The sequence below is a fragment of the Martes martes genome (genome assembly GCF_963455335.1).
Source record: "Martes martes genome assembly, chromosome: 10".
NCBI classification, from domain to species: domain Eukaryota; kingdom Metazoa; phylum Chordata; class Mammalia; order Carnivora; family Mustelidae; genus Martes; species Martes martes.
The window spans coordinates 317902-345319 of record NC_137898.1 but is presented as its reverse complement, the minus strand read 5'-3'; the positions used below and the strand labels follow the sequence as shown (position 1 = coordinate 345319).

Here is a 27418-nt window from a genome sequence, read left to right as displayed (position 1 = left end):
GATTCCGATCCGCGGCCGAGGCCGGTTCAACCCGTCCGGCAGCGCTCGGGCACTTTCGTACAAGAGGAGGCGGAGAGCCGAGGCTCGGGCGTATCCGGGCTCGGCAGGGTTCGGCTCCGTTCGGCTCCGCCTCGGACGGACTCGGCTCCCGCTCGCGGCCGGGGCGAGCGGGGCCTGCGGCGAAAGGTTCTCTGGGCCCGGGCGCGCTGCGTCGGAGGCCGGCGAGATTCGGCTCCGCAGTCGGCGACCCCGCTGCGGGGGACGGTGGGTGGCGCAGGCCTCCTAGGCGCCGAGTGGGGGTAGCGCAGAGCCGCTCGGAAGTCCTCGTGTCGCCTCGGGCCAATTCGGACAGACTCGGCCCCGCGCTTCGGGCCGCTTCGGCCCTCCTCGGTTCCGGACTCTTGGCCGTCGGCAGGGCTCGACTGGGCCGCTTCGTGCCGGTTCGGCCCCTGTTCGGGTGGCCTCGGCTCGGCGGGGCGGGCGGCTTCGGGCAGGCTCGGCTCGGCTGGCAGCTTCGGGCGGCCTCGGCTCGGCTCGGGCGGCCCTGCTCGCGCGGCGCGCTTCGGGCTCCGTCCCGGCCTTCGGGCGGCCCCGGCCGACGCCTTCGGGCCGGCTCGGTGGAGTCCGGATGGAGGACTCGGACTCGGCCGCCAAGCAGCTGGGCCTGGCCGAGGCGGCGGCGGTGGCGGCCGCGGCCGCTGTGGCGGCGGCGGCCGCGGCCGCAGCGGGAGGCGAGGCGGAGGAGCCGGTGCTCAGCAGGGACGAGGATTCGGAGGAGGACGGGGACTCGGAGGCAGAGCGCGAGACGCGGCGGGTGACGGCCGTGGCGGTGATGGCCGCCGAGCCCGGGCACATGGACATGGGCGCCGAGGCCCTCCCGGGCCCCGACGAGGCCGCCGCGGCCGCAGCCTTCGCAGGCAAGTGCCGCCCGCCCGCGGTTCCCGCGCACCTGCCCCGCGCACCTGCGCACCCGCGCGCACCTGCCCCGCACGCACCTGCTGTGCGCCCCGGCGCCCCGCCTGCCTCTGCTCCCCCGACCACGTGCCTCCTGCATGCCTCACACCTACCTCGTGCGCCGTGACGCTGCTGCACGCCGGCCCGTGTCACCGGCCCTGCCCGCCCACCGCAAACTCTTCCCCGAAACTGCCTCCCACGCCCCTTTACCGTGTGCCAGCGCCACTCTCCCCTGTGAAGCATCCTGTGCTCCTTCCAGAACCTTCCCCGCACCTGCCCCTCGCCCTGCCTGTCCTCCGCTCTGTCTCTCCCTGCGCTGGTGACCCTGGGGGCTGGGGGGCTAGGGGAGTGGGGATCCCACGTGGCTCCTGCCCCAGAGAAGCCTGGGGGTGCCTGTGTCTGGTCACCTGGAATTCTGACGGCCAGCTCATGGTTGACCTGAGAGCTGGGGAGCAAGACAGTGCTCACCCAGCTTGGGAGGCCCCGTGACCTTTGGGCACATCATCCTTTGACTCCTCAGATCGCCGTCTTGGTCTGCCGCTGTCTGTCTCCCCACTCTGCCAACCCAAAGATGGCAGAGACTTTCCCAGGTGTTGGAGCCCGCCTAACTGGGAGCTCCCCGGTGGCCCCGAGGCCTTGGGGACTCAGAGTTGTGTGTGGGAACCCTGGCAGAGCGCCGTCGTGTTGCCAGCACACATTGTCAGGCACTTCCCGCCTAGGGAGCCTCCTGGCTTCGGGGACCGGACAGCAGCTGCCTTGGTCCTGGCCACTGCACGTGTTCACCGGCCCTCAGGTGCAGGCCACGTGCTTGCTCCTGTGCCGCTGCTCTGCGTGTGGTCTGCTCAGGGTCCTCCCGAACGAGGGGAGAAGGCTTTGTGGCTGTTAGAGTCTTTGGGTCTTGTCACTAAACCGGTTTAATATTGGGACTTGGGACCATGAAGTTTTTCTTCTTCTTTTTGTTTTTTTTTTTTGTGGTTTTTGCCTGTACTTTTTGTGGATGCAGAAAAGAAATGTGATACCGTTCATCACAGCCTCAGAAAAATGAGTTGTTTTTCCTGCAAAATTTTACCATGTTTCTGCATACGTGAAAGCATGACTGCTTTTCTAAGTTCCTGAGGTCGCGTCACTTCCAGGTGGAAATAACCCAGCGGGATGTGAGGCCACCTCCTCTGGGCAGACAGCCGCTTGGCCGAGTCCGGTGTGTTCAGGCGGGGATCCCCTCAGCCCTCCTGCGGCGTGGTCTAGGGCAGGATGCAGACGGGGGACAGGTGTTTCAGTGCGGTTTGGGGGGCGCTGGCTTGATGGAATGTGCAGGACTCTTCCAGCCCGTGTTTGTGGGTGTTTCCCACATGCCGGAGGCTGCCCCAGGAGCGTGGTGGGACCCAGCCCCCGAGCGGGAAGGAGAGCCTCTGCAGCGGGCAGGGGCCAGGAGAGGGGGAGGTGGAGGAGGAGTACAATGGAGGGACCTGAGCCTGCCCTGTGCTGACCTGGAGAGGGGGGCCGGGAAGAGGGGAACCGTGTGTTAATCACGTGGCAGGTGTCCGGTCACAGGATGACCACAGCACGTGTGGAGCCTTGGTGTGTGGTTTTCTCCTAAAAGGGAGCAAGAAGCCTGGGGGCGGCTCAGTGGGAGCGTGGCAGGGGCGGTTTTCTCTGCGAATGAAAGGCTCTGATGCTGGGAGAGCCTCTCCTCTCTCTTTTCCTGAGACCCGGGTCACCTAGGCTGCGGTCTAGAAGTGTTGGGTGAGCATTTAGTGTTCAAATATCGAGAGTCCCTTGGTTGGAAACGCAGATACCTGATGGAGAGACGCTGTTGTGGGGTCCAGGTGGGAGGCCCCCGGCTCTGATGATGTGCTGAGTCAGGCCCCTGTGTTGCAGAGGTGACCACGGTGACCGTGGCCAACGTGGGTGCCTCCGCAGACAACGTCTTCACCACGTCTGTGGCGAATGCTGCCTCCCTCTCGGGACACGTTCTGGTAAGCGGCCCTGTGAGCACTTTTCCCCGGACCCCAGAGCACATCTTCCCTGAGGCTGGCTCTCCCAGAGGCTTGCTCCGGGTTCCCTGGCCGCCTGGAGGCCTGTGGCTGCGCCCTGCCCTCAGGCTGTGCTTGGGTCTCCCGGGCCTTGCCCGATGACCACGTGGGACTGCTCTGGAGCTTTGCCGCGGCTCTTAGTTCCGCTTCCTTTCTAGCCGTGGTCACACCCCTGGGGCGCTGTATCCCTGGAAGCAAAGTCACTACCGTTGGCATGGCAACAAACAGCCTCACGCTCGGAGTTACAAGAGCAGACCGCAGAGTTCACAACCTGCTTCATTTCTTAGGGAGTCAGAACGCACACGAGCCAATAGGTGATAATTTCACGCCTCCAGCTGGTCTCTCCTTCCCAGCAGCACATTGTGGCTTTTCTAGAAGAGCCTGGAGCCACAGGGTCAGGGAGCTAGGGAGGGCCGTCCTGGGTGTGGTGCTCGCAGCAGGCTCTGAGGACAGGAGGACCTGTGGACTCTGTCTGATTCTGCTGGAAACCGAAAGGGAGTCAGCCCTCCGATGTCTCTGTACTCTCATTGGCCTCAGTGAGGAAAATGTTTCTGTGATTCGTAACTGAACACGGAACGTTCCCTTTTACAGCAGAGGGTTGCACGTCTTCAGTGACTCCGACACGAGCCGTGTGGACGTGCTTAAGCAAGACAGTGACCCTCCAGGTGTATAAGCCCAGGCCCTGGGTGTGTGCGCAGGTGTGTGTGCATGTGCTCAGGGTGGGAGCTGCTGCTCACTTTCCCTGATTGGATTTTCAGATGTAAGGGAAGGTCTTTTTTTGTTTTTTTTTAAAGATTTTATTTATCTATTTGACAGAGATCACAAGTAGGCAGAGAGGTGGGGTGGGGGGAAGCAGGCTCCCTGCTGAGCAGAGAGCCCGATGTGGGGCTCGATCCCAGGACCCTGAGATCATGACCTGAGCCGAAGGCAGAGGCTTAACCCACTGAGCCACCCAGGCGCCCCAAGGGAAGGTCTTTTTAACTTGCCTTCGTGGGTTCTGTTCTCACCAGGAAGCATCAGAGCAGCCCGGGTGCTGGGTTTGAACCGGCCGCTTGGAGTGAGTGGCGCCCACCCCAGGGCTGTCTGGGCAAAGCCTTGAGAGTTTGTTTGCCAGAGCCCTGTGAGGCGGGCACCTAGGGACAGCAGGGACAGGAGGGGGCACCTGGCTTGCCCACGGAGCAGGGCAGCTTGAAGGACGAGGCCAGGCTGACCCAGAGGAAGCAGGTGCTGTCATTGTAGCCCCTGGCCACCGTGGCCAGGTGTGCGAGCAGTGCGGTGGGGGAGGTCCTGGTGTGCAGCGGCCATCGGCAGAGCTGTGCTTGGGCACGGGTGTGAGAAGGGAGTCCCGTGCCAGACCCCGGCTGTGACTGTGCTTGGTCTCTTGGGACCCTCCCTAGAGACCTGCCCTAGAGACCTGTGAACGTGCAGAGGCTGCTCAGGTAGACGGGAGGGCACTTGCTGTTTCCAGGGTGTCTTTATGGGACATGCTCATTCTTTCCCTTTGGCAGGTGGTGGTGAGTGTTTGCACGGGGCCTCCCAGACAGAGCAGGGCCCTTCTTGTGCTTGGCCCTGTGTTTAGGGTCTTAGGGGCACCTGAAGTCCAGTGGGTGCCCTTGTTGCGGCGGTTCGCAAGGACCAGGGGCCAGGCCCTGTAGCTATTGTCCGAGACGACTCAGGGATGTTTTGTCTCCAGTCTGGCAGGACAGCGCTGCAGATTGGGGACAGCCTGAACACCGAGAAGGCCACGCTGATCGTCGTGCACACAGACGGGAGCATCGTGGAGACGGCCGGGCTGAAGGGGCCTGCTGCTCCGCTCACCCCAGGTGCTGCCCGTTCCCACTCCCGGCCTCCCGGGGCAGAATGCGTCCGAGTGCGCGCTGAGTTCCCTGTGGGATTGGCTTAGTCTTGTGGTAAACTTGGAATAGAAATGCTGTTTGAGTAGAGGACGTGGGCTTTTCCAGGCCGAGAAGGAGCTGCCCAGGGGGGCCGTGCCGCTGCGACCGGGTGGGAGCGGGGGAACCCGCCGTTAGAGCCCAGGAGGTGCCCGTGCCTTTCCAGGTAGGCTGGGTGCGCCACACATCTCTTACTTTCCAAATGCTTCCTTTGGCCCAGGCCCTCAGTGTCCTCCAAGTCCTGCAGCTCCCGGCCAGGAAAGAGGGGGCACCAAGTACAACTGGGACCCGTCAGTGTACGACAGCGAGCTGCCCGTGCGGTGCCGGAACATCAGCGGCACGTTGTTCAAGAGTCGGCTGGGCTCCGGTGAGGCGGCGTGGGGCCTGGGCTGCGGGCACACCCTTACCCCTGGCGGTTCCTGCCCAGCGCGGGCCCAGCGGGGCAGGCCAGGCTCGCGGCCCTGGGCACTAGAGCTGAGGCCACGGCAGGTTTGGGGTGTGGTGGGGGCACGTGGAGAGGACATAGTGACCCGTGGACGAGGGAAAGCCAGGGGAGAGGCAGGACTGGAATGAGCTCCCGAAGTTCCCGGGTCAGGATGGGGACCCACAGGCGATGGGGACTCTCCGCCATTCTGGGAGCGGGGCGGATGCCATGAGCTCCGCGTGAGACCATGGGGGGCTTGTGGTGCGCGGGGGGCGGTGCGCAGGGAGAGAGCAGGCGTGGGTCCGTGGCGGGGGCGTCCGCGGAGAGGGCGCGATCACGCAGGCCTGGGCGGGGGCTCTGGTGTCAGAGCGGCTCCCCAGGAGCTGGGTGGGAGGCGGGGAAGGAGAGCAGGGGGGTCTGGCTGCCGCTGGCCGGCCGGGGTGCTGCGGGCGGGCAGTGTCTTCACTCTGCCGGCCCCGCTATCGTTTCAGGAGGCCGGGGCCGCTGCATTAAGCAGGGGGAGAACTGGTACAGTCCCACCGAGTTTGAGGCCATGGCGGGGAGAGCCAGCAGTAAAGACTGGAAGAGGAGCATCCGCTACGCGGGCCGGCCGCTGCAGTGCCTCATTCAGGTGCCGCGTCTGCGCGGAGGGCCGAGGGCGCGGGGGCGGGGGGGGGGGGAGCGCCTCCCGGGGCTGGGCCGGGGGCGGGGGGGCTTCTCTGGGCCGCCGCGCCCGGTGGGGAACGCAGAATGCAGGCATGCAGTCAGGCTGTGGGTCCTCTGCCCCCGGGACGTGTGGCCCTGGGCCAGGCACCCAGGCTCGTTTTGCCGGGGCTTCAGGCGGGGCGGGGACGGTCTGGGCAGGAGCGTGACACGGCGTGGCCGCTCCGGCCGAGGCTCACGCCCTCCTCAGAAGCCCAGCTTCCCTCTGCCTCCGTGTGCTCGTCACGTGAGGAGAGGCCTCTGACTGCTCCTCGCAGCGGAGCGCTTCGGGCGTTGGTCAAGAAGTGATGGCCCGGGCCGCCCGGGAGGCTCAGTCCGTTGGGCAGCCGCCTTCGGCTCAGGTCCTGATCTCAAGGTTCTGGGATCGGGTTCCGCGTCGGGCTCCCTGCTCAGCGGACAGCCTCCTTCTCCCTCTGCCCCTCCCCTTGCTTGTACTCTCTCTCCCTGTCTCTGACAAACGAATGGATAAAATCTTAAAAGAGAAAAAGAAGGAAAGAACGCCCATAGAATCTTTTCACCTCCTGGAGGGGAAACAGTGGATCCTGCCCGTGGTAATGGCCTTGTATAGACGTGTGGGGGAGAGAGGTTTCTGGAAGTGACAGGGCTTTAACCCACGAGCGGCAGACTGGCAGCGGAGCTGGCTGCCCCTCTCTAGCGTTGGTGGTTTGCTCGGAAGGCCGACCTTCTCACGCACCGCGGGGCTCTCTGAATTTCAGGACGGGATCCTAAATCCTCATGCTGCGTCTTGCACCTGTGCTGCGTGCTGTGACGACATGACCTTGGTGAGTCGCCAGGAAGTGACCAGTCACCAGGCTCGCTCAGCGGCTCTGTCTGCTCACAGGCACTTCCGATCCTCAGCTCCCTCCTTGCGTGCCTGTCCTGTCCAGCTCTCGGGCCGTGTGTCCTTGGGTCCCTCGCACCCCACAGCCTAGCTAGGGGTTGTTGGCTGTGTCTCACCCAAATTCTGCTTCTCAGATGTTACTCTGATGCCTCAGGTGGTGCACAAGGCTGGCCCCACACGGTGGGCAAAGCACATGGAAGGGGACTTGTCCAAACGGTAGAAAGCGCCTATGACGTCACCACCTTAACCCCAAACCAGATGCACGCTTTCCTTCTGTGGTTATGAGACGTGTACGTGTGCTGCTTTATATTCTACGTTTTTAACGTCATGTCTTAAAACTATTATGTTGAAATTATTTTAAAGGAGCTTTTGATATCTTTTGAACTATTTTTTTATCCTGAATCCTTAACAGTTTCGAAAAGGATAACTGTTTTTCATTCGTTTTAGCGGATGTTGCTGTACAGCTTTCTAAAGCGTGGTACTGACTCGTATAAATATCCCAGTATTCAGTCTTCCTTAGTGTTGAATTCTGTTTTAAAATATTTTCAGATTTTAAAAGCTGCTTAATGAGATTTCCTGACTTTATTTTGATTACTCATCTGCTTAATTATTAGAAGATACGAAAGAACATTTAATGGAAGAGACATCACCCCCGTGGGTGGAAAACTAAATATTCTAGAATTGTCTAGTTCCTGTATAGACTAGATGTGATTCTGGTGGAATCAACGATGGGATATTTTTGTGAAAATTAAATGAATTTGCAGTTCGCCTGGAGAAGCTAGTGGTGAGATTCCGGGGAATCTTGTAGGGAGAAAGAGAGCGGTGGGAGGAAATTCGTTCCGTTCGGAAGTTCAGACCACTTGGTAGAATTGTTTGCAGTTACTCTGCAACGTTGAAATGACGTGAATCTAAGAGAACGTGTACCGAATCCGTGTATGAAAAACCTAGAAAATGCCGTCGAGAGGACCCCGGGGAGAGCTGGGACAGGCGCGCCAGGCCTGTGGGGTGGAGGACAGCGCGGAAAGCGCCGGCTCCCCTCGGTGTTCTGTAGGTTCCCGAGGTTCCCGCCACAATCCCCGCGGGGCCCTGGCGCTTCAGACGAGCTGACTTGAAAACGTGTCTGGAAAGGCAAAGGGCATAGGACAGCCGACGCAATTTTGAGAAGACGATTGAAGCTGGAGGAGCCCCAGCACAGGCCGGGTAAGCCCTGTCCCACAGCTGCCGTCACGAAGATGTACCGAGTCGGCGACGCCAGAGGCTCCCTGCGCCCCTGCGTGTGCTGCCAGCACAGCTGACACGGTGCGCTGGGGACATGCCTTGGCCTCACCCCGGCGCTCTATGTGCAAGTGACTCCAAAACACAGCACGGATCCAGATTTATCCAAAACACAAATCTAACGTGTGTGGAAGAACACGGGAGAGCTTCACGGCCTGGGGTTTCTCGGGTGGGAAACCAAAGCACGATCTGTAAACTAAAACTTGGTGACTGGGACTTGTAAATGCTGACACTCTGGCTTCCCCTTCAGGGACAGTAGCGTGAAGAGCCCCGCACACCTCATTCCTGCTTCCCTCCAGCGCTGTGTGCAGGGAGCCCCGTTCCCCCTCCCCTCGGCACCGCGACCGGGACCGGAAGGACAGCAACATTTCACGGGCCCGGTCCTGGCTCTGAATTGCAGAAACTAAATTCCGGGCGTGACCGGGGGATCGGGTTCCCTTCCCGCACCCAGCGTCTCCCAGAGGGCAGAGGCTCCCCCCAGGAGCGGCCAGGCGGGAATACCGTGCCCCAGGGTCCCCCAGCTCGCTCCTAGTGTGGGGGTCCATGCCGCGGGAGGCAGGCCGAGACCAGAGGCTCTGCCCCTGCCGCTGAAGCAGGGCTGTCGCCCTGATGGACGTGGCGACCCTTCCTGCCCCCGCCTCCGGAGCAGCGCCGTGTGGACACGAACCCCGAGGAGGAGGCTGGCAGAGCACGAGAGCAGCAGGCCAACCGGAGACCCAGGGAGGACAGCAGTCACGAGAGTCCCGGGATAAGAACAGACCCCAGAGATGCGTCTCGAAACCTCCCCATAAAGGAGCCCTCGTGCAGTTGGGATCGGACGGTGGAGCAGTTTATGCCCTGGGCATCGTGGGAGCAGTGGTGCCGCCAGTGGAAGCTCCCCCCCCCCCCGCCCAGTGTGACTCCACTGTGAGACTCTGCAGGTGCGACTCCCTGCCCCTCACAGGGGCTCTACCGGATGGGACTCCCGCACCGTGGGACTCCCCTGTTGTGAGCTCTGGGTGTGACTCCACCGTGGACCCTGCCGGGGCGTAGCCTGGTCCCCAAGCCCGTGCGCGGCAGCAGGAAGCCGCGCAGAGAAGGGGTCGGTCTCAGCGTCGCTCGAGGACATCCCCTAAAGTGTCCAGTTTTCAACAAAAAGTTGTAAGACACGCAAAGGGAGAGTGCGAGCCACACAGAAGAAAAGGTGCGGCACACTCGGCCGAGATGTCGCTGGGACGGAGGCCCCTGGTACCGCCAGTGTTCACAGAACCGAGGGAGCGCGGCTGGAGAATCCGCGGCCCGTGTCTCAGTCGCTCCGGCGGCCGCTGGACCCCAGACAGGCCTGGGGGCTTCCCCCCTGCACTGGTTTCTTACAGGCGAGGCCCCCTGGCGGCGGGGGCGGTGCACTCACACCCCCGATCCGCGTGGCCACACTTACTGCAGAAACAGCGGCTGGGGGTCCGGCCTTCACGTGTGCCCCGTGCAGAGTGGGGGCGGGGGGGCTGTGTCTCCATAACGAGACAGGAATTATGAAAAAGCTCCAGTGGAGATTCTAGAATTGAAAGACGGAAGACCCGGGTGAAAGACGGCGTGGCGGGGTCCACGGCCGTGGGCCTGCTCCGCTCCTGAAGGTCTCACGCCCCTGGGCACCGCGCCGTCCAGCAAGAAGGTGTGGCCCTCTGGGTCTGCAGTCGTCAGCACCCCCCACCCCCCGCCCCGCAGATCTGGTCCGTGCTGGTCATCGTCGCTTCTGTGGTTACTGGTGTGTTGTCTCCCCTGTGCTGGGTGACCACAGGGCCTCCTCCTCCCTGCTGGAATCCTCTCTGGTGTTGGGCAGGGGCTCTCCGGCCCAAACTCGGTCGCCGTTTGCTTTGTCTCCTTGCACATACCTAATCCTAAAAACCGCGTGTGTTGGTGATGCTTCCTGTTTTGTTCAAACAGTGTGAGTCACGTATTCTTTTAAAAAGTCTCTCTTCTGTCCCGGTAAGGAATTTGGGGTCTGAAGAGAGGTCGGTCCTTGGCTGTGATGAGTCTCGCCCTGCCCCGGGGCAGGGGGGAGCCGAGCGGGTGGCTGCCTCAGCAGAGGGGCCACGGGCGGCGCTGTCCTCCCCCTCACTGCCCCTCTCCCTGCAGAGCGGCCCGGTCAGGCTCTTCGTCCCCTACAAAAGACGCAAGAAGGAGAACGAGCTGCCTGCGACCCCTGTGAAGAAGGAGCCCCCCAAAAACATCGCACTGCTCCCTGCCGCAGCCGCCGCCGCCTGTGAGTGGGAGCGGGCAGGGCCGCGCCGCCTCTGACCTCTGACCCCTGGCGCTTGCCTGATGTTCAGGGCAGGGTCCCCCTTGGGGGGCTCCCTGGTCTCCACAGACCCCTCTGCATGCGCACACGTGTTTCCTCCTGAGGCGAGCCCGGGCGGCTGCTCCCCGGCGGGGTGGTCTGCGTGAGCGCCTTCCCAGCGAAGGCTCTTCCTGGGTTTCGGTGTCCGCGGCCCGTGAACAGCCGGGAGGACGGGGAGAGTCCGCATTTGCGGCCCGGGCTGCGCGGCAGGGACCGAGGGCGTGGGGCAGGGCCGTCCTGGGGGGCCGCGCGTGGGGCCGTTGCCGGGTGCCCGCAGAGGCTGCGGACACACTTGTGGCTGGGCAGTCAGGCGGAGTTGGGCCGCGGGGAGCAGCCCTTGGGGGGGGGAGCGGCCCTGGGTGGGGAGCGGCCCGGGGGGGCCGCCCTCGGGGGGCCTCCGCTTTGTGCCTTGTTCCCGCCGAGGCCCTTCCTGCCTCTGTAGCCAGTCGGGATGCGAGCGGGCTGTCGCGGAGAGCCTGCCATCCGTGCCTCAGCCCTCGTCCCCTCCCCGGCGCCCAGGGTCCCTGGTCTCTTCCTGCCTTTGCAGAGGCGCCTGGGGCCTGCCCCGTGGGTGAGCCGGGTGGTAAAAAGTACTTGTGCTTTTCCAGTCACCGTGACCCCCTCAGGACAGATCACTACCTCGGGCGCGCTGACCTTTGACCGGGCGTCCACTGTGGAGGCTACCGCCGTCATCTCAGAGAGCCAGGCCCAGGGCGACGTCTTCACGGGAGCCACGGGTGAGTTGTCCTCAGCACCTGCCCTGCGGGGACACGTCCCCCCTGTTGACCTGGGGCATGGTGGGGGCAGCCTGGAGCCGAGGCCTGGGATGGGTGGGCGCGGGAGGGCGCCGGGCAGGCCTGCGGGGCGCGGGTCCACCCACGGGTGCCGTCGGCCAGCCGCGCAGCAGGAGCCCCTGGGAGCACTGGTAGGGGCTGCGAGAGCGGCGGCCAGAAGCTGGAGACGCAGCTGGGGCTCGGCATGGCCCGGGGTACCTCGCTTCCGTGTCTCCGCCGCCCGGACTCACCCGGGCGCCCGTGCAGCCGCAGTCAGGTCAGCAGGCCGGCTGGGTCCCGTCTGTCCCGACAGTGCAAGAGGCAGGGGTGCAGCCCTCCTGCAGGGTCGGCCATCCGGAGCCCCACTACCCAGGCTACCAGGACAGCTGTCAGATCGCACCGTTTCCAGAAGCTGCGTTGCCGACATCTCATCCCAAAATAGGTGGGTCTGAAAGCCCGGCTTGCAGGCTGGGAGCCCCCAAGTTGCTCATGGAGGCGCACTTTGGAGGTGAAGCGGGTTTTGTCTGGGTTTTTCCGGTTGAGGCGCTACGGGGGTTGGGGGGGCTGTCGAAGTCCCCTCCGCGGCCCATGTCTGTGGCTACGCGTTTGTTGGAGCTTGGCCCGTGTGGCGGCCCACGGCCCGCGGGAGGCCCGTGCTACTGCGGGGACCTGCCAAGGGAGGCGGTGCTCTCGCGCCACCTTGCCTGTCGGGCTGCGCGGTCCCTGTGGCCTCGCCGGCGTCTCCGGGGACGGCAAGGCGCGCTCAGTGTCGCTAAAACGTGGAAGGACCCATGTTGGCGTCGCTCCGCGTCGAAACCTAATGACGACCTCGTGCCCCACGAGCACTCGACCTGAGCAGAGGCGGAGCCGGGCTGTCCTGGTTCTTCCGTCTCGTGTGTTCACGTGGTGTGACTAGAGCCCCTGCCTCGGGCTGTCCTTGTCTCCATGCCATCGGAAGCTCCGTGGCCACCTGCGCGGGCATACTCTGTCGTCATCTCTGTCCTTTGTGAGCGTCTGTCTTCCGGCCCTGTACGCACAGGGCTGGGCCTCCCTGGGCGCTTGCGCGTAGTGCCGTGGGGGACCTTTACATGAGGCGCTGTGACTGTAGGACTGTCTCCCCATCTTCTAGAGCATTCTAGGGGGAGGTCATGTTGTGTGTATGCCTGGGGTCACTTGCCCCACACTTTCTAACATTTGATGAGAAATTTTAATGGAGGAAGTGTATTGATTTCTTGTTTTATTTTGTTTTCCAACTGTTCCAGTGTTGACCTCTCTGCCGGCCTTGGCGGTCCCACCCTCTACCCCCACCAAAGCCGTGTCTCCCACGGTGGTCAACGGGCTGGAAATGTCGGAGCAGCGGAGCTGGCTGTACCTGGAAGAGATGGTCAACTCCTTGCTCAGTACGGCGCAGCAGCTGAAGACGCTGTTCGAGCAGGCCAAGCAGGCCAGCTCCTACCGAGAAGCGGCCGTGGCCCAGGCCCGAGTCCAGGCAGAGACGGAGCGAAAAGAGGTAATGTCGGGCTGAGCAGAAGGCCCGGTCTGTGGCTGACCGCCCTGCACCTTCCGCCGGCTCGGGGGCCCTCTGTGCGCTGTCCGCGTTGGCTTCCGTTCCCCACCTTTCTGGAAGAGCGGGACCAGAGATTCGTTCACAAATGAAGCTTTTCTCAGAGGACGCTGACCGCTCTCACTGCTCGGGTGTTTCTGTTCCTGTAAATGGGGTTGGTGTATTTCAAGAGGGAGGGATGCTCTGCACTGGCCCATGGGTACTTGGTTTGGACCCTCACCTGTCACAGACAGACGTTGTATGTACTTTCAGACCTTCGGCTCTGTGCAGTTTGCAGAGGCCTCCTCTGGGCTGTCTTGGAGGCAGCTGGTGGGCAGGCATGTGGCTTTCCCATTTCTACCCCCTTTCCCGTCCTAGCCCCTCTCCTCTCGGTGCCCCGCGGAGACCGCCGCCTTGGCCCCTTGGGCGCCGTTGTGGGCGTTTCCCTTACAGCTTCCATCGTGTTCTTCAGAAGTGAGATCCCAAGCGTGGCTCAGGGTTCGTGGGGCCTCGGGACAGAGCGCTTTCTCACGGCAGCTGGTCGCCGCAGCACAGAGAAGGCTCAGCCCCTTTGGCTTTTCTCGCACGGCCTTTCCGTTGCAGGGGCCTGTCTTCCTCCACCACGGACACAAGGACGCAGGCATGCGCCTGCGGGGGCGCTCGGTGTGCAGTGGAGTGCGGTCCGCTCGGACGCACAGGGGTGGAGCAGAGGCTGGGAGCGCGCCAGCCAGGTGATGGTGGTGGTGCTTTCTTTAAACATTTTGTCCGTCTGTCTGTCTCTCACACGCACAAGCAGGGGGAGGGACAGTGCAGAGGGAGAAGCAGGCCCCCCGCTGAGCAGAGAGCCCGATGCGGGGCTCGATCCCAGGACCCTGGGATCATGACCTGAGCCGAAGGTGGACACGTCACCGACTGAGCCACCCAGGCGCCCCGGGTTCTTAATTTTTTTTTTAAATTTCTTTTCAGTGTCCCAGAATTCATTGTTTACGCACCACACCAGTGCTCCATGCAGTACCTGTCCTCCTTAATACCCACCACCAGGCCCTCCCAACCCCCCACCCCCCTCCCCTCCAAAACCCTGTTAGTTCCTCAGAGTCCACAGTCTCTCGTGGCTCATCTTCCCCTCCGATTTCCCCCAACTCTCTTCTCCTCTCCATCTTGGGATCTTAATTTTTTAAATGATTTCTTAATGTATGGGTTTTTTTCTAAGGAAGAAAAACGTTGCTCCCTCGAAGAAGCTGATAAATTTAAAATATTTTTTGGAAAAACTATAATTTTAAAGTAATATGTAATCCATGATGAATTGTATAAAAAAAGAGAAAAGCAAAAAAAAAAAAAAATTTTAATCTCTTTACCTAAAGATAATGACTGGTAGGTTCTCAAGTGTTTGAGAATTTTCTAGATTTCTTCCTGATGGTGGTCTCAGACCGAATCCCGTTTCAGTGAGAGGCTCTGTGGCGCTGCTTGGCCGCTTCCCGAGCCGGCTCTCCCGTGGTCAGCGGTCTGGTCGGCGGCTGTGGGTGCTCACGGCCCCACTGGGCCCTGCGCCTCTGCCCTGGCATTGGATGGCGCGTGGTGTGCCTCGTGGCCGTGGCGCGGGCGCCGTGCCCCCTTTCCTCCCGAAGCCTGGCGGCAGCGCTGATATCATGCAGACAGTGAGGCTCAGGCCGTGCAGTGGGTGGGAGGGCGTGTCTCCCCTCGGGCACACGATGACACCCAGCCCCTGGACCACCCGCTGTCTGCGCCGGGGCTGTCTCTGCAGGCCCTCTGCCCATCTTAAAATCCGTATTTGTGTTTGCTTAGAAAAAGTACTCTTAGGGGCTCCTGGGTGATTTGGTCAGTTAGGAATCTGACTGTTGATCTCAGCTCAGGTCTTCGTCTTGGGGCTGTGAGTTCAAGCCCCGTGAAGTCAATGTGATTGTAAAAGTGACAGTTGTGCATTGGGTCCCCTGTGATGGTTTGCACATACCGCCAGGGGCTGAATGGGTGTTGCTGGGATCTTCCCCCAGCGTTAAAAGGGATCTGGGGGATCATTTTAAAGGGTGGGGAAAGGGGCACCTGGGTGGCTCAGTCGGTTGAGTGTCTGCGTCTGGCTGAGGTCATGATCTCGGGGTCCTGGGATCGAGCCCCACACTGGGCTCCCTGCTCAGCAGGGAGTGCGCTTCTCCTGCTTCCCCTGCCCACCCTCACTCTCACTATCTCTGTCATTGTCTGTCTCTCAAATAAATAAGGTCTTTAAAGAAGTAAAAATAAAAAGAAAAAAAATTAAGGGTGAGGAAGGGATCTGAGCTGTGAAGGAAAGCCTCCTCCCCGGTGTCCTGCGGCCCAGACCGCACACGGGGCAGCTGCCAGCTCCCAGCTGCTCCTTCTGTCTATCCAGCAGCGTCCTTCTGGGAAGGAGAGGCACATCCCTGCACAGCTGCCCGGGCAGCGTCTAGGGACTGAAAAGGAAGAAATGTCTGCATTTTGCTAATTCAGACTGTATGCAGAAGCACAGACGGGAAAACAGACATTTGTGTTCCTACTCAGAACGGTCACTGAGCTGCGGGCCCCCTGCCCTGGGGGGACCTGGTCGGCGCCCGTCCCTGGTGGCTGGTGCAGCCTGGTTCCGTGCTGCGGAGACTAGCGTCTGGGGACACCCTGTGCTCTGTGTGCGCCCCCCAGCCGGGGGCACCGGGACCCCCTCCCTGGGAACACAGCTCCTGTCAGATAGGTCCAGGTGGCACCAGCCGCACAGAAATCTCAGCTTCGAGGTGACGAGGAGAGGAGTGGGGGAGGGGGTTCTGGTTTTAGATTTTTCCGCACTCATTCACGTGGGCTTTTCTGTCACAAAATAGAATTTGTAGGTGACCCCTTGGTCAGAATTCTCCAGTGATGAGTGGGACGGACATGAAAGCACACGGAGACACAGTGGGGGTGGTGTCCGTTGTGCCGGGGCTGCGGCCACATTCATTGGCGTGGAGCTCAGCACTGGGGCCGCCGGCCTGTCCGCTTTCTCCCGTGCAAGAGCATACACGTTCTCCGTTCACACTCAGGGTCCAAAAGCCAAACTCCTGTTGGGAAAAGTCTGTGACACAGGGGCCAGTCTCTTGCCTGTGGCTGGATTGGTAAGGTCACCCCCACCCAAGGTGGGGCTTTGGATTTTATTGGTAATTCTACGTATTTTTAAGAAAGAAACAGACACAAAATGCTTTTATCCTCAAAAATCCCACAGGTGGGAGAACATAGCGTTTCTGTGAAAGGGCTGCTTCTGGGCCCGCGTCTTCCCTGCTGAGCGCATCCATCCCCTGTCGGCGTCCCGCGCGGCGAGATCAGCTGGACCTGTGACAGGCATGTCTGTCTCTTCTCTCGAGCCCTGGACAGGATGTGTCATTCTTAAATGATTTTGTGGAGAGCCGGGCTCCTGAGAGGGAGGCCAGGTGGGGAGACTGCGCAGCCTAGGTACAGGGAGCCCTGCCCCGTGGGTGGCCTGGTGACGTCACGTGCGCTTGCAGACCCCGGCTATGCACATGGGAGACGACAGGTCTGACCTCTCTGGCCCTGTGGTGGCCACGCCCGCATGCAGTGGTCTTGTGAAGTGAGGGGACCTCGCGGCCCCCATGGAGAGCTGTCAGGGACCTTCTGGGGCCCGGCGGGGTTCGGAAGGACACGGAGACCCCCACGCGGGCCGGTGAGAAGGGGAAGGCCCAGAGCAGGTGGCCCGCCGCGGGAAGCAGCCCACAGCATGTGGACAGAGGCCCGTGAGGCGGCAGGAGAGCCAGGTGGGCCCACGGGCTGTCTGGGCTCTTCGTGTGGAGACCGCCAAGTGTCTCTTTGTGGCGGGACTCGCCGTGACAGGAGTGTTGGACATGGGCCAGCGTGAAAGCAGATCTCCCTTCCTGGAGCTCCCGCCCACGGAGAACACATGCTTTCGTGCCATCACGGGCGTCCTTCGGTGTGACTGCGGTGTGGGGACGCGTTCGGGGTTGGAAGAGCGAACGCTGCTGGCTGCTTGACGGGGAAGACCACGGTGCAGCCTGTCCCGACGTATGTCCCCAGGAGGATCGGGGGGTCAGGGTCAGGACACGAGCAGTGAGGGCCATAGGGGTCAGGAAGACGCCGGGAACCCTGCTCCGGGGGCTCCCTGAGCAAGAACACGGCTGTCGCTGCCGAGGGTGGTGGGCCTCGGGACTGCCCGCCGGACGTTTCGTCCGTGATTGCGAAGAAGGAGCAAAGCAGACTCGGCCCAGGTGAGGCGATCCCCATGTTCGCGGTTCTCTTGGTGAGTGGTTTGCGCCCACGTGTGGAATTGGCCCAGCAGCGATCGCGCGGCCAGAAGAGCAGACTCTTCCCCGTCAGGGGCGCGGTGTCCAGCAGAAGCCGGCCCGTGGCCTTGGGGTCCTGGGCCCCGGCTGGGGCCGGCCGTGGAGCCCCTGGCTGATGGCCCTGCCCGGCTGCCAGCGGCCCTTTGCCGTGCCTCAGCCTCGTGCCGGTCGTCCTTAGTTTGAAGAGCCAAGCACAGCGCGGCACAGAAGCGCCCCGTGGAGGGGTGCACACGGGCACCTGGGGCCCGGACAGTCCCCTGGGCCGGGGTAGAGTCAGGCTGCCCGCTGGCTTGTGGGCTTGGGCCCCTGAGGGCCTCTTCTAGGTTGCGGACCCCACGTGCTCGTCGTGGGCTCCCCTCGGGGCACGGAGCGCTCTCTGCTCTCTTCAGGGCACCCATCCCTCACGGGCCGGCCCTCAGGCCCTGATCTAACCCTGAAGGACCCAAGACCCCAAGGCTCGGCTTGGGCACTTGGGGGGCAGGCCACAGGCAGCAGGAGGCTCAGGGGTTCCTCCTCCCACCCGACGGGGCACAGCAGGGCTGGGTGTAACGTCCAGTCATCGTTGGAATTCTTGTGCGTTAAGAGACTCGTTTTCTGTCCATTTGTCTGTTTGCATCGGGATGGGCTTGTGGCCGTGTGCCTGCTGTCCGGGTTGTGTCCCGCACCTGCTCCTTCCTCTGCTCACGCTCCTGCCCCCCTGCCCGCTGGGCGCTCTCGCTTGGCTCCTGGGTCCCTCTGGCGTCCTCCCGTCGGCGCGCTTTCCGGCGCTGGGCGACCCCCCAGACCTAGCTTGGGCTCCCCTTCCCCAGGCCTGGAATCAGCCTCTCCTCCGGGAGCCCTGGTTCCCTCGCTGGAGGACAGTCTGGGGAACCGAGTTCCGGGGGCCGGTGTGCTCGTCGCCACCGGGGCGTCGTAGCTTCTGGGCCCCTTGGTGGACAGACGGAGCCGCGTGTGCTCAAAACCCGCGGGTACAGACCGGTCGGTGTTTCTGTGCGTGTCCGTCTGTCTCTGTACCTGCAGCTGAGGCGGCGGACTGTGGTGCTAACCGCAGTGTGATTTCTGTTAAATACTTACCCACCACGCGCGTGGGGCAGGCGGAGATGCGGGGCGCTCCCACGCGCTGGAGGCCTCAGTCCCCGGCCGGCCGTTCGTTGTGACGTTTCGATTCCGTTCTGAGTCTCTGCTTCCCGTCGACCCCGCTGGGCGCTTGGAGCGCGAACCCGGGAGGTCCGGGAGAGCACATGCTCCCTGCAGGGACAGACACGGGAGGACTCGGAGCCCCCCTGCTCCTGCAGCGTGAAGCCTCCCCTGGGCGCGGGGATGAGGGCTCCCCCGGCTGGCGCTCCCACCGAGCCTCTACCTGGGAGGGCCTCACGCCCAGCCGCACCTCTGCTTCCACTTCGGGGTGGGGGGGGCCGTGAACTCTGGGAAGCCCTTGCTCTTCCTGGAGAAATTTCCGTTCGCGGCTCTAGACGGTCTTTTCTTTCTTCCCTCTGCGTGTTTGTCTCCTAAAGCAGAGGCGGGGCGAACCGAATGAGCCGCTCGGGTTCCTGCCACTGCTCCTACTTCCGGGAGCGAGCCGCGCACCCCGGGCGGTTTTGTGAGCGGAATGAACGTTAGACGTGGAAAACACGACGGCCCGTGAGGAAGGAAGCTGACGTTCAGAACGGAGCCCTGCGGGAGGCCGGCTGCGGCCACTCACCCACGCAGAGCCGGGCCCCGGGTGCCAGCAGGCGCGTCTGCCTTCTGTGGGCGCTGCCCACACCCTGACCCACCGCCCCATGCGCACAGGCCCTCGCTTGCCGTCAAGTGTCGCTGGGACACTCTCGTGCTCTCTGGTCTCTGCAGACCCGCTGTCCCGGCCTGTGCCTGTCCCCATGCCGGGGCGTTGGCAGGGAGCCCACGGCTTGACGGCCCCCACACGGGCCGTGCCACTGCGATCAGCCGGGGACAGGTCACTTACCTGCATGAAGTCCTCACTTGGCTCAAAGGCAAAGCTCCTGTTACGGGATGCGGGGGGAGCGTGCAACAGAGCGTGTGTTTCCACGGACATAGAGACCGGCTGGGCCGGTGAGGCGGCCCCGGCTCGGGAGTGCGCAGCAGCTGGGGATGGGGTGGCGGGCTGGGGAGCCCAACGAGCTCCCGGCCGCTCAGGCGCAGCCCAGGGGTCCGTGGGTGCGGGCAGTGTCAGCCTCGACTGCCGGCAGCGGCAGCGGGCGTCCGCAGCGAAGGAGGTCGCCCCGGGCTGGCCTCCTCCGCTTACTTGGTGCCATGAAGTTCCTCCGACTCCGGAAAAGGCAGCACGTCGCCACCACCGTGTCTGTTGTGGGTGAGGCGCGTAGGCCCGCTTGGGTACAGAGAAGGAGCTGGCTGTGGGCGCGACGGGGACGTGCGTCTGGGCGTCACTGGGGGTGAGGACGCGTGTCGGAGGGCGGGTGGCTGGGAGGCGTCCCCGCGCCACTGACCGGCCCGTGTCCTTGCCTTTCTTGCAGCAGTCCTGTGTCAACTGTGGCCGGGAGGCCCTGAGCGAGTGCACCGGCTGCCACAAAGTGAACTACTGCTCGACCTTCTGCCAGCGCAAGGTGGGTCCTCACCGCCCCCCACTCCCCGCCCCGCCCCCCCACTCCCCTCCCCGCCCCGCCCCCCCCACTCCCCTCACCGCCCCGCCCCCGACTCCCCGCCCCGCCCCGCCCTCCGACTCCCCGCCCCGCCCCGCCCCCCCACTCCCCGCCCCGCCCCCCCACTCCCCTCACCGCCCCGCCCCCCGACGCCCCGCCCCGCCCCCGACTCCCCGCCCCGCCCCCGACTCCCCGCCCCGCCCCGCCCCCCCACTCCCCTCACCGCCCCGCCCCCCCACTCCCCTCACCGCCCCGCCCCCCCACTCCCCTCACCGCCCCGCCCCCCACTCCCCTCACCGCCCCGCCCCCGACTCCCCGCCCCGCCCCGCCCCCCCACTCCCCTCACCGCCCCGCCCCCCGACTCCCCGCCCCGCCCCCCCACTCCCCTCACCGCCCCGCCCCCCCACTCCCCTCACCGCCCCGCCCCCCGACTCCCCTCCCCGCCCCGCCCCCCCACTCCCCTCACCGCCCCGCCCCCCCACTCCCCGCCCCGCCCCGCCCCCCCACTCCCCTCCCCGCCCCGCCCCCCGACTCCCCGCCCCGCCCCGCCCCCCCACTCCCCTCACCGCCCCGCCCCCCCACTCCCCTCACCACCCCGCCCCCCGACTCCCCGCCCCGCCCCCCGACTCCCCGCCCCGCCCCGCCCCCCCACTCCCCTCACCGCCCCGCCCCCCCTCCCCTCTGAGACGCTGCCCGGCCCCTTCCAGGAGGCCCGGCCTCTGCCCGCCCTGGCTAGTCTGTTTGCCCAGGGTCTGTGGGCTCCGTTCAGGTCCCGAAGGAGCCGCCCGCGGCGAGTACCGTGGCCAGGCCTTGGTGGGGGCCCAGCCCTGGGCCTTTGGGTGTGGGTCCCAGCAGGTGGCCCTGCCCGCGTCTCTGCTTCCGGGGCTCACGGGCATTTCTGGAGTCGTGGCTGTGGGAGCTGCACGGCGACCGCGGGTGTCATTCCCTCTCGGCGTCAACGTGACTTGGCAGAGCCGAGAAGGCGTTGTGTTGTGTGGACGGGCAGTGGCCCTTGGAGCCGTTAGTGTCGCCTTCTTGCTGCCTTTATGAGGTGGACGTGTGCATGCCGACACCGCTGTCCCCAGCCAGGGCACTTGCCACTTGGTGGCTTTCCGAAGCTCTCCTTGGCCCCCAGTGAGTCTGTGGCCCCGGGGAAGGGATGCCGGGTGGGAGGGGGCGGAGATGATGGGGGGGTGGGCGCTGGGTCTGCAGGAGCCTGAGGCCTTCACAAGGCAGAGGCTGCGGCCCAGGGAGGAAGGGGCGGGTTCTCCCATCCTGCGGGGCCCTGGAGACCTGCCCGCCGGTGCACTAGGGCGTTTTGCTGCCAAGGGCTTGGTGGCCTGTAGCTGCGTCTGTGGCGGTGGGACCTGCCTCCCGTCTGTCTGTCCGTCTGCGTTTCCCTGCAGTGGTTGTCAGCAGGCTCTGCACTGAGCAGATGGAGGCAGGGTTCACCGGGCACCGTGGGGCAGGAGCCCGTGCCCAGGACTGAGCAAGAGACATGACTGGTGGGGCCGGGAGGGCGCAGGGCTCGGGGCTGGTCTCCGCCATCCGCCCTGAACGGAGGCCTGCGCGGGAGGGTCTGTGGGTTTGTTTCTTGCTGGGATTCTTTCAGACCAGATTTTGTCTGGTTGTAAACTGGGGCCTGGGGCCTCTGTCTGTGAACTGGGAGGTGGTTCCGAGGCGCGGGCTTGTTGACAGATTCCCTGCTCCATGGGCCGCCTTCGCTGTGCCCTGTGACGTGTTGTGTGGACGAAGACGTGCTTTTATTTCTGCAAGTTGATAGAAAATGTATTTTGAAAACTGTACGTCTCATGTTGGACCCAAAATGAACTCTGGACGGGGTATGAGGGAACCCGAGCCTCTCGCAGTCGGCTGGAGATGCCGACCTCAGGACCCGCGGTCCCACCAGAAGGGCCGCCACCGGTTCTCTGTGCCCCGAGAACGGGTGATGGGGGTTGGTGCTGCCGGGTGGCCACGGGCGGGACCCTTGTGGATTTCAGCCCTCAGACCGCGTCCTTCCTGCGTCCCGTGCCCGCACGCGGGGCGCACCTTCGTGGACAGGTGACGGCCACACCGCAGAACTCACCCCTTTTCAGGTGTAATTGAGGGATTGTTCCGAATGCACATCGCACCTGTGCGGACAGCACAGTTCCCCTCAGAACCGTCTGGCACCCTGGGAAGACCCCACGGCCCCCACGGTTCTAGTCTGTGCGTAGAGTTGCCTTCTGCGGGCAGCTCAGTGCCCAGAGTCCTGGGCTGCGTGGTCTCAGCGTCTGGCTTCTCGGCTCCGTGTGGTTGCCTGGCCCATCCGCTGTGAGGTGTGCACGCCTCTGCTCCTGACGCAGCGGCACGCGTCGTCGCCAGTTTGTGCCCTGTGTGATGTGCCTTCTCGGGTGTGCACGTGTCCGCACGTCCCGCTGGACACAGTGGTGCAGGCTTGCTGGGTCATCTGTAAGTTTGAGTTTAGCTTTGCTGAGAAAGTTCCCAACTGCTTTCCCAACTGCCTTCCCACACTGGGTGCCGTGTGGCAGACCGTGGCCGTCTGGGCCGGTCGGGCGGCGCCCCGGCGCGCGTTAATCCGCACTCCGCCCGTAACCGGGACGCTGAGGACCCTCCCCTGTTACTGGGCGGCGACGCGTCCTCTCCTGCGCTCGGTGGGTGTTGGTGAGCCTTTTTGGGGGAAACATCTGTTCAAATGTTTTCCCCCTGTGCGCGGAGGGGTCTGTGTACACCTGGACGGGTCCTTCCTTGGACTCTTGACTCCACACGTTTCCTCCCGGCCTGTGACTTGTCCACTCACTTTCTCACCGGTGTCGTTTGCAGGGCAAAGGTCTTTAGTGGAGATTGCGCTGTGGGCATTGGGTCTCAGAACTTTTGCCAGTTTCCTGTTTTCTCTTAAAACATGTATGATTCCCACCGTCCCATAGGCTGCCATGATGCAGATTGAGTTAACTCTCGCGTAGGGCGTCAGATGCTGCGGACCTGACGCCAGCCTGGGCGGGCTCACACCCTGTGTGGATTTAGAGTTTATTTTAGGTAATTCCAAGTTAGATTTCCATTTTTTTGATATAACAATTTTATTTTATTTTATTAAAAATTTTCCTTATTGGGGCACTTGGGTGGTTCAGTGGGTTAAAGCCTCTGCCTTCGGCTCAGGTCATGATCTCAGGGTCCTGGGATCAAGTCCCGCATCAGGCTCTCTGCTCCGCGGGGAGCCTGCTTCCTCCTCTCTCTCTCTGCCTGCCTCCCTGCCTGCTTGTGATCTCTGTCTGTCAAATAAATAAGTAATCTTAAAAAAAAAAAGATTTTCCTTATTTATTTGACGGAGAGAAAGACGAGAGAGAGAGCACAAGCAGGGGGAGCGGCAGGCAGAGAGAGAAGCAGGCTTCCTGCCGTGCAGGGACCCCCCCCCCCACCAACACGGGGCTCCATCCCAGGGTCCTGGGATCATGACCTGAGCCGAAGGGAGACGCTTAATGACTGAGCCACCCAGGCGCCCTGATATAATGGTTTTAAATGTTATTATTGTAAAAATAGGGCACACTTACTGTAGGGAATTTGGAGAGCATGAAGATGGCAGGACTCCTGCCGTCCTAGAAACCGCCTGTTAGCGTGCGGGTGCGGGTGTTTCCCCCGAGCGTGTTTACAGTCGTTCGTGTCCTGTCACTTTCTAATCAAACGCTAACCTCGTCTAGCGTTATGTCTGTTTTGACTAACGCCCTCGTTGGCCCTGGCCGCCAGGCCTCCTGCAGAAGCTCATCCAGGCTGAGAGGCGGCTCCACACGGCCTGCACACGGCTCCAGCCTCGCCGGAGCTCAGCTCTCTTTCTGCCCGCAAACGTGCTGGTAGCAGCCTCTGTCCCCAATCTTCCCCTGAGCCAGTGCCACCAAACCGTCTGTGGACTCGTGGCTGGCTCCGGCTTTCCTTATTTTGGGATTGCAAATAAAACTGCGGGCAACAATATCAGGTATAAAAATTTCCTTGTACACACAAGTATTTCTTTTGTGCATCTCTGTGAAAGGCAGGAGGGGCCGGAGTGTGCTTCTGGGTCTCGGTGTGTTTCAGGCGCATCCCGGTAGTCTGCCGCGGGAGCCGGCAGGCAAGGCTGGGCCGAGAGCAGAGGCTGCATGTCGGGGGCGGCCCCGCCCCAGGCCCGGCCCCCGCCGCGCGGTGAGGTGGCCGCTCGTCGTAACGGGGGGTGTGCTCTCCTTTCAGGACTGGAAGGACCACCAGCACCTGTGTGGTCAGTCGGCAGCCGTCACTGTCCAGGCGGACGAAGTCCACGTCACTGACAGCGTGATGGAGAAAGTCACCGTGTGAGGGTCCCCGGGTCCCCCCGCCTTGGTGCCGCGGGGCTGCCGGGGGTTGGGGACCTTGGGGGACGTTGAGGAGAAGGTGAAAACACTTGCTGGTCAAGTTGTTAACAGACTCTAAGTGACCTGTGCCCCCGGAAATGAGCTGCCGCCACCCAGAAGTCCTGAGGGAGGTCGGGGCAGCGGCTGGCGGACGCAGGCCCCGGGCCCTGGGCGCCTTCTCTCGGTGCTGTTTTTATCCCCTGGATTGCGAGCTCCTGGTCTTCCCCACAGGAGTGACGTGTGTGGTAACACACGTGTACATAACATGTGTCTGTCAATAAAGGTGACCTCCCTGCCCCCCCGGGACGGGTAACTCCAGCTCCAGCTTCCCAGATGCCCCGGAGGTGGGCGGGCCCCAGGTTCGTCTCTCCTGACTGCGAGGGGCAGCGGTGAGGCCGGCCCGCAGCGTGCAGCCCACAGAGGCCCGAGCGCCGGGCGGGTGCTGCCCCAGGCACGGGCCCCTCCTGTCCCGTCTCTCCAGCGACTCGGCCCCGGCTTCCTTCCTCTCTGCTCCAGCACGAGGTGCCACCCCGAGAGCCCTGACCGCTCAGAGGTGAGGCCAGCCTTGCTTCCCCCCGCCTGCTCTGAGGGGCAGAGGGCAGAGGGGTCACTGGGCCCAGCGCCTGGGGTGTCAGGCTCGGCTGGCCCTGGAAACAGGACCTGCCTCCCCCATTGACCAGGAGTGGTGCCTGAGGAACTGTCACCCGCGTTCTGGAAGCTTCTGTGGGTTTCCAGAAATGCCCTTGTGGCCCTGGAACCCGAGGCCTGCCGTCACCATTTTCGCTGCATTCCCGAGGCTCGGAGGCTCCCCTGCGCCGGGGGAGAAGGTGCAGACCGCGCCGGCGGGAGACCGCGCCAGCGGGAGACCACATCTGCCGTGCGGTGGCGAGCCCGCCCGGCCTCGGGGGGCCGAGACCCACCTGTGGGGACGTCCCGCCGTACTGACTCGCGCCTCCAAGTGCCATTTGAGTGAGCTGTGGGTGCTCACGCCTGTGAGGGCGTGGAAGACCACCCCCAGCCCTGCACCGCCCCCCGGATTCTTACTTCCGGAAAGTTCTTCCAAGTCGCTAGCACCCTGGAGACTTGGCTTTGGGGACGCCGGCTCCGGCTCCGGAGCAGGCTGAGGGGGCGGCCACAGCGGTGATGGGCAGGGGCGTGAGCACGGGAGTCACAGAAGCTGCTACATGCCCCTCAGCTTCGTCCCCGGGGCGGGCCGGGCCGGGCCCTGGGCTTGGACAGACGCAGCCCGAGGCTCTCAGGGAGCGCACAGGAGCCCGGCTCTCCGGAAACCCGCTCCGCCGCTCGGGCTCTTCAGCTGAGCCGCGTCCTTTGGGTTTTCCGTTTACTGAGTCTAACAAGTACCCGAGCCCTTGTAGTTCCTCTTCCCGCCTCTGCCACCAGCTCTCGGGGAGATGGAGGCCGAGAAGTCGGGGCCCGGGCCCGGGGCGGAGGAGCTGGCAGTGGCATGTGACCCTGGCCCCATGGCGTGCCCCGGACCGTCCCCTGGGGCACCTTCGTCGCGCACGTGGAGCGGTTTTTTCGCCGCCGCAGACAGAACACGGCGGGTAGGGAGCAGCTCTCAGCCCTTGGCCATGGGCCTGCGTCCCTGGGGTGGGGGGAGCACCTTCAGAAGCAACCTCTCCAACCCCAGAATGCTCACAAAGTAAGCACCAGAGTCCTTGTAAGGAAACCTCCGCCCCCACACTGCCCCTGCGCCCCTCTCCCCCCCCCCCATGTGGGCTGGCTCCATCCTGGGGTGGGGGCACCTTGCTCTCCCCGGGCACGGTGCCTCAGTCGGTTAAGCGGCCAACTCGATCTCAGGGTCGACAGCTCAAGCCCCGTACTGGGCCCCACACTGAGCATGGGGCCTCCGTAAAGTAAGAAGAAAAAGATAGAGCCCTCGGGACCACACGCTTTGGGGGCGGTTTTTCACAGTCTCCTTTCTCCGCCACGAGGTGTTCTCTGTGTAGCCCGACCTGGGGGGTGGGCAGGAGACGGGAGGAGCGGGCTTCGTTGCGGGTTCGGGTCAAGAGTTCGGGTCAAGGCTTCTGACAGCATCCCCTGCTGGGCACAGGCTCCGGGGACAGGCAAGGGGCCAGCAGTCGGCATAGGCCAGGCCAGTCGGGGTGCTGTGGGTCTTCTGAGCCGAAGCTCCAGGGAGCTGCAGGCTGGGGTGACCCTGGGCGTCGGTGGGGGTGGCTGAGTGAGCTGGACAGCCAGGGCTCCTCTGGGGGCTTCCCAGGTAGCCAGGCCCTCTGTGGCTCTGTGTGTGCACCCCCCCCCCACCAGTGCGCACCTTGTCCTCTGCCGTGGGAGCTGCAGGTTCTGCCTCCAGGGCCAGTGTGGACAGTATGGGGTCCCCAGCAGCTCCCAGCCTGTTCCCAGCTCAGCCCGAGGGCAGGTGCAGCTCACGGGTGGGTCAGCCCTGCCCCCACATGCAGGTGAGGAGCACACCCGAGGGACAGAGCTGAGCTCAGGAGTTGGAATGGAATGGCCCGCCGTTGCCATGCAGTGCTGGTCAAGAGCACGGCTCGCTGTCTACCTGCAGGGGCTCCACAGGTGCCCATGGGGGGAGCGTCAGAGGGCACAGGGGCAGGGGGGTTGCTCTGGCCTTGCCTTCCGTTGGAGGCCCCAGGGACCCTCCCTGGTCTTCAAGTCTGAGACCCCCAGGAGGGACCGTTGGCCTGGCTTGAGGCAGGTGTCTGTGCCTGGGATAGCCAGTCGGGACAGCTCCGTTGTGCCATTTGGGCCTCCTGTCCCCATGTCAGGGCTGCTCCCTCTGGGGAGACCCAGGGTGTCTGCTGCAACTATCCTCACGCTTCATGGGCAAGAAGGTGCCAGAAACTCAAGGAGCCACCAGAGCCGGGGTCTACCAGGTGCCCCTCGCCTCCCTCCCACGGAGACCCTGAGTGAGGGAGGGCGAGCACCCACAGGCGGGGAGGGGCAGCCCCGTACTCTTGTGAGTTTGGGCCCCAGGACTGGGAGAGCAGGTTGGAGGGGCTGAGAGCCGCCCCTACCTCCCCAGGATGGCAGCTTGGTGGCTCGGCCTTGCCTTGGGCCAGGCACCTCCTCCGAGGGGTGGGAGGCCGCCTCGCTGGGCCCAGCCAGCACCCCAGCCCTGTCTGCTCAGGGCTTTGGACTTGGTCAAAGCTGAGCGGGGCAGGGAGCTGCGCTCTGACCTGGGGGGCAGCCGCCAAAATGGTGGGTGAGGCCCGCTCCCTGGAGAGGGGTGCGGCACCACCTTGGAGCTCCTTGCTGAAGCAGGGGCCCGGTCTGGACGGGGCTGTCTTCCCACTGGGGAAAGGGCAGTCTCGGGAAACTGCCGTGTTCAGCCTGCAGGACAGCTGTCCACACTCTCCCACTGAGAGA

At 63.6% G+C, this 27418-nt stretch overlaps 1 protein-coding gene across 6 annotated transcripts; it reads left to right on the top strand.

The window, feature by feature from the left end:
- Positions 1–193: 193 nt before the first annotated feature.
- DEAF1 (DEAF1 transcription factor) lies at positions 194–24346 on the top strand. Of its 6 annotated transcripts, none has more exons than XR_013967552.1 (13): positions 530–917; positions 2833–2930; positions 4681–4810; positions 5100–5246; positions 5795–5934; positions 6743–6808; positions 10255–10381; positions 11065–11193; positions 11543–11671; positions 12492–12739; positions 19569–19658; positions 22622–22730; positions 23910–24346. XR_013967552.1 is itself a non-coding variant. In XM_080816077.1 (12 exons), exons 1-12 carry the CDS (start codon positions 629–631, stop codon positions 24012–24014), a joined length of 1698 nt encoding a protein of 565 aa, XP_080672203.1. In that variant the 5' UTR covers positions 194–628; the 3' UTR covers positions 24015–24346. The 6 variants fall into 6 exon arrangements, 4 of the variants coding, with proteins under 4 accessions (XP_080672203.1, XP_080672202.1, XP_080672204.1 ...); XR_013967553.1 differs by having other exon boundaries at positions 11497–11671; XM_080816077.1 differs by lacking the exon at positions 22622–22730 and having other exon boundaries at positions 194–917.
- The last annotated feature ends 3072 nt before the right edge of the window (positions 24347–27418 follow it).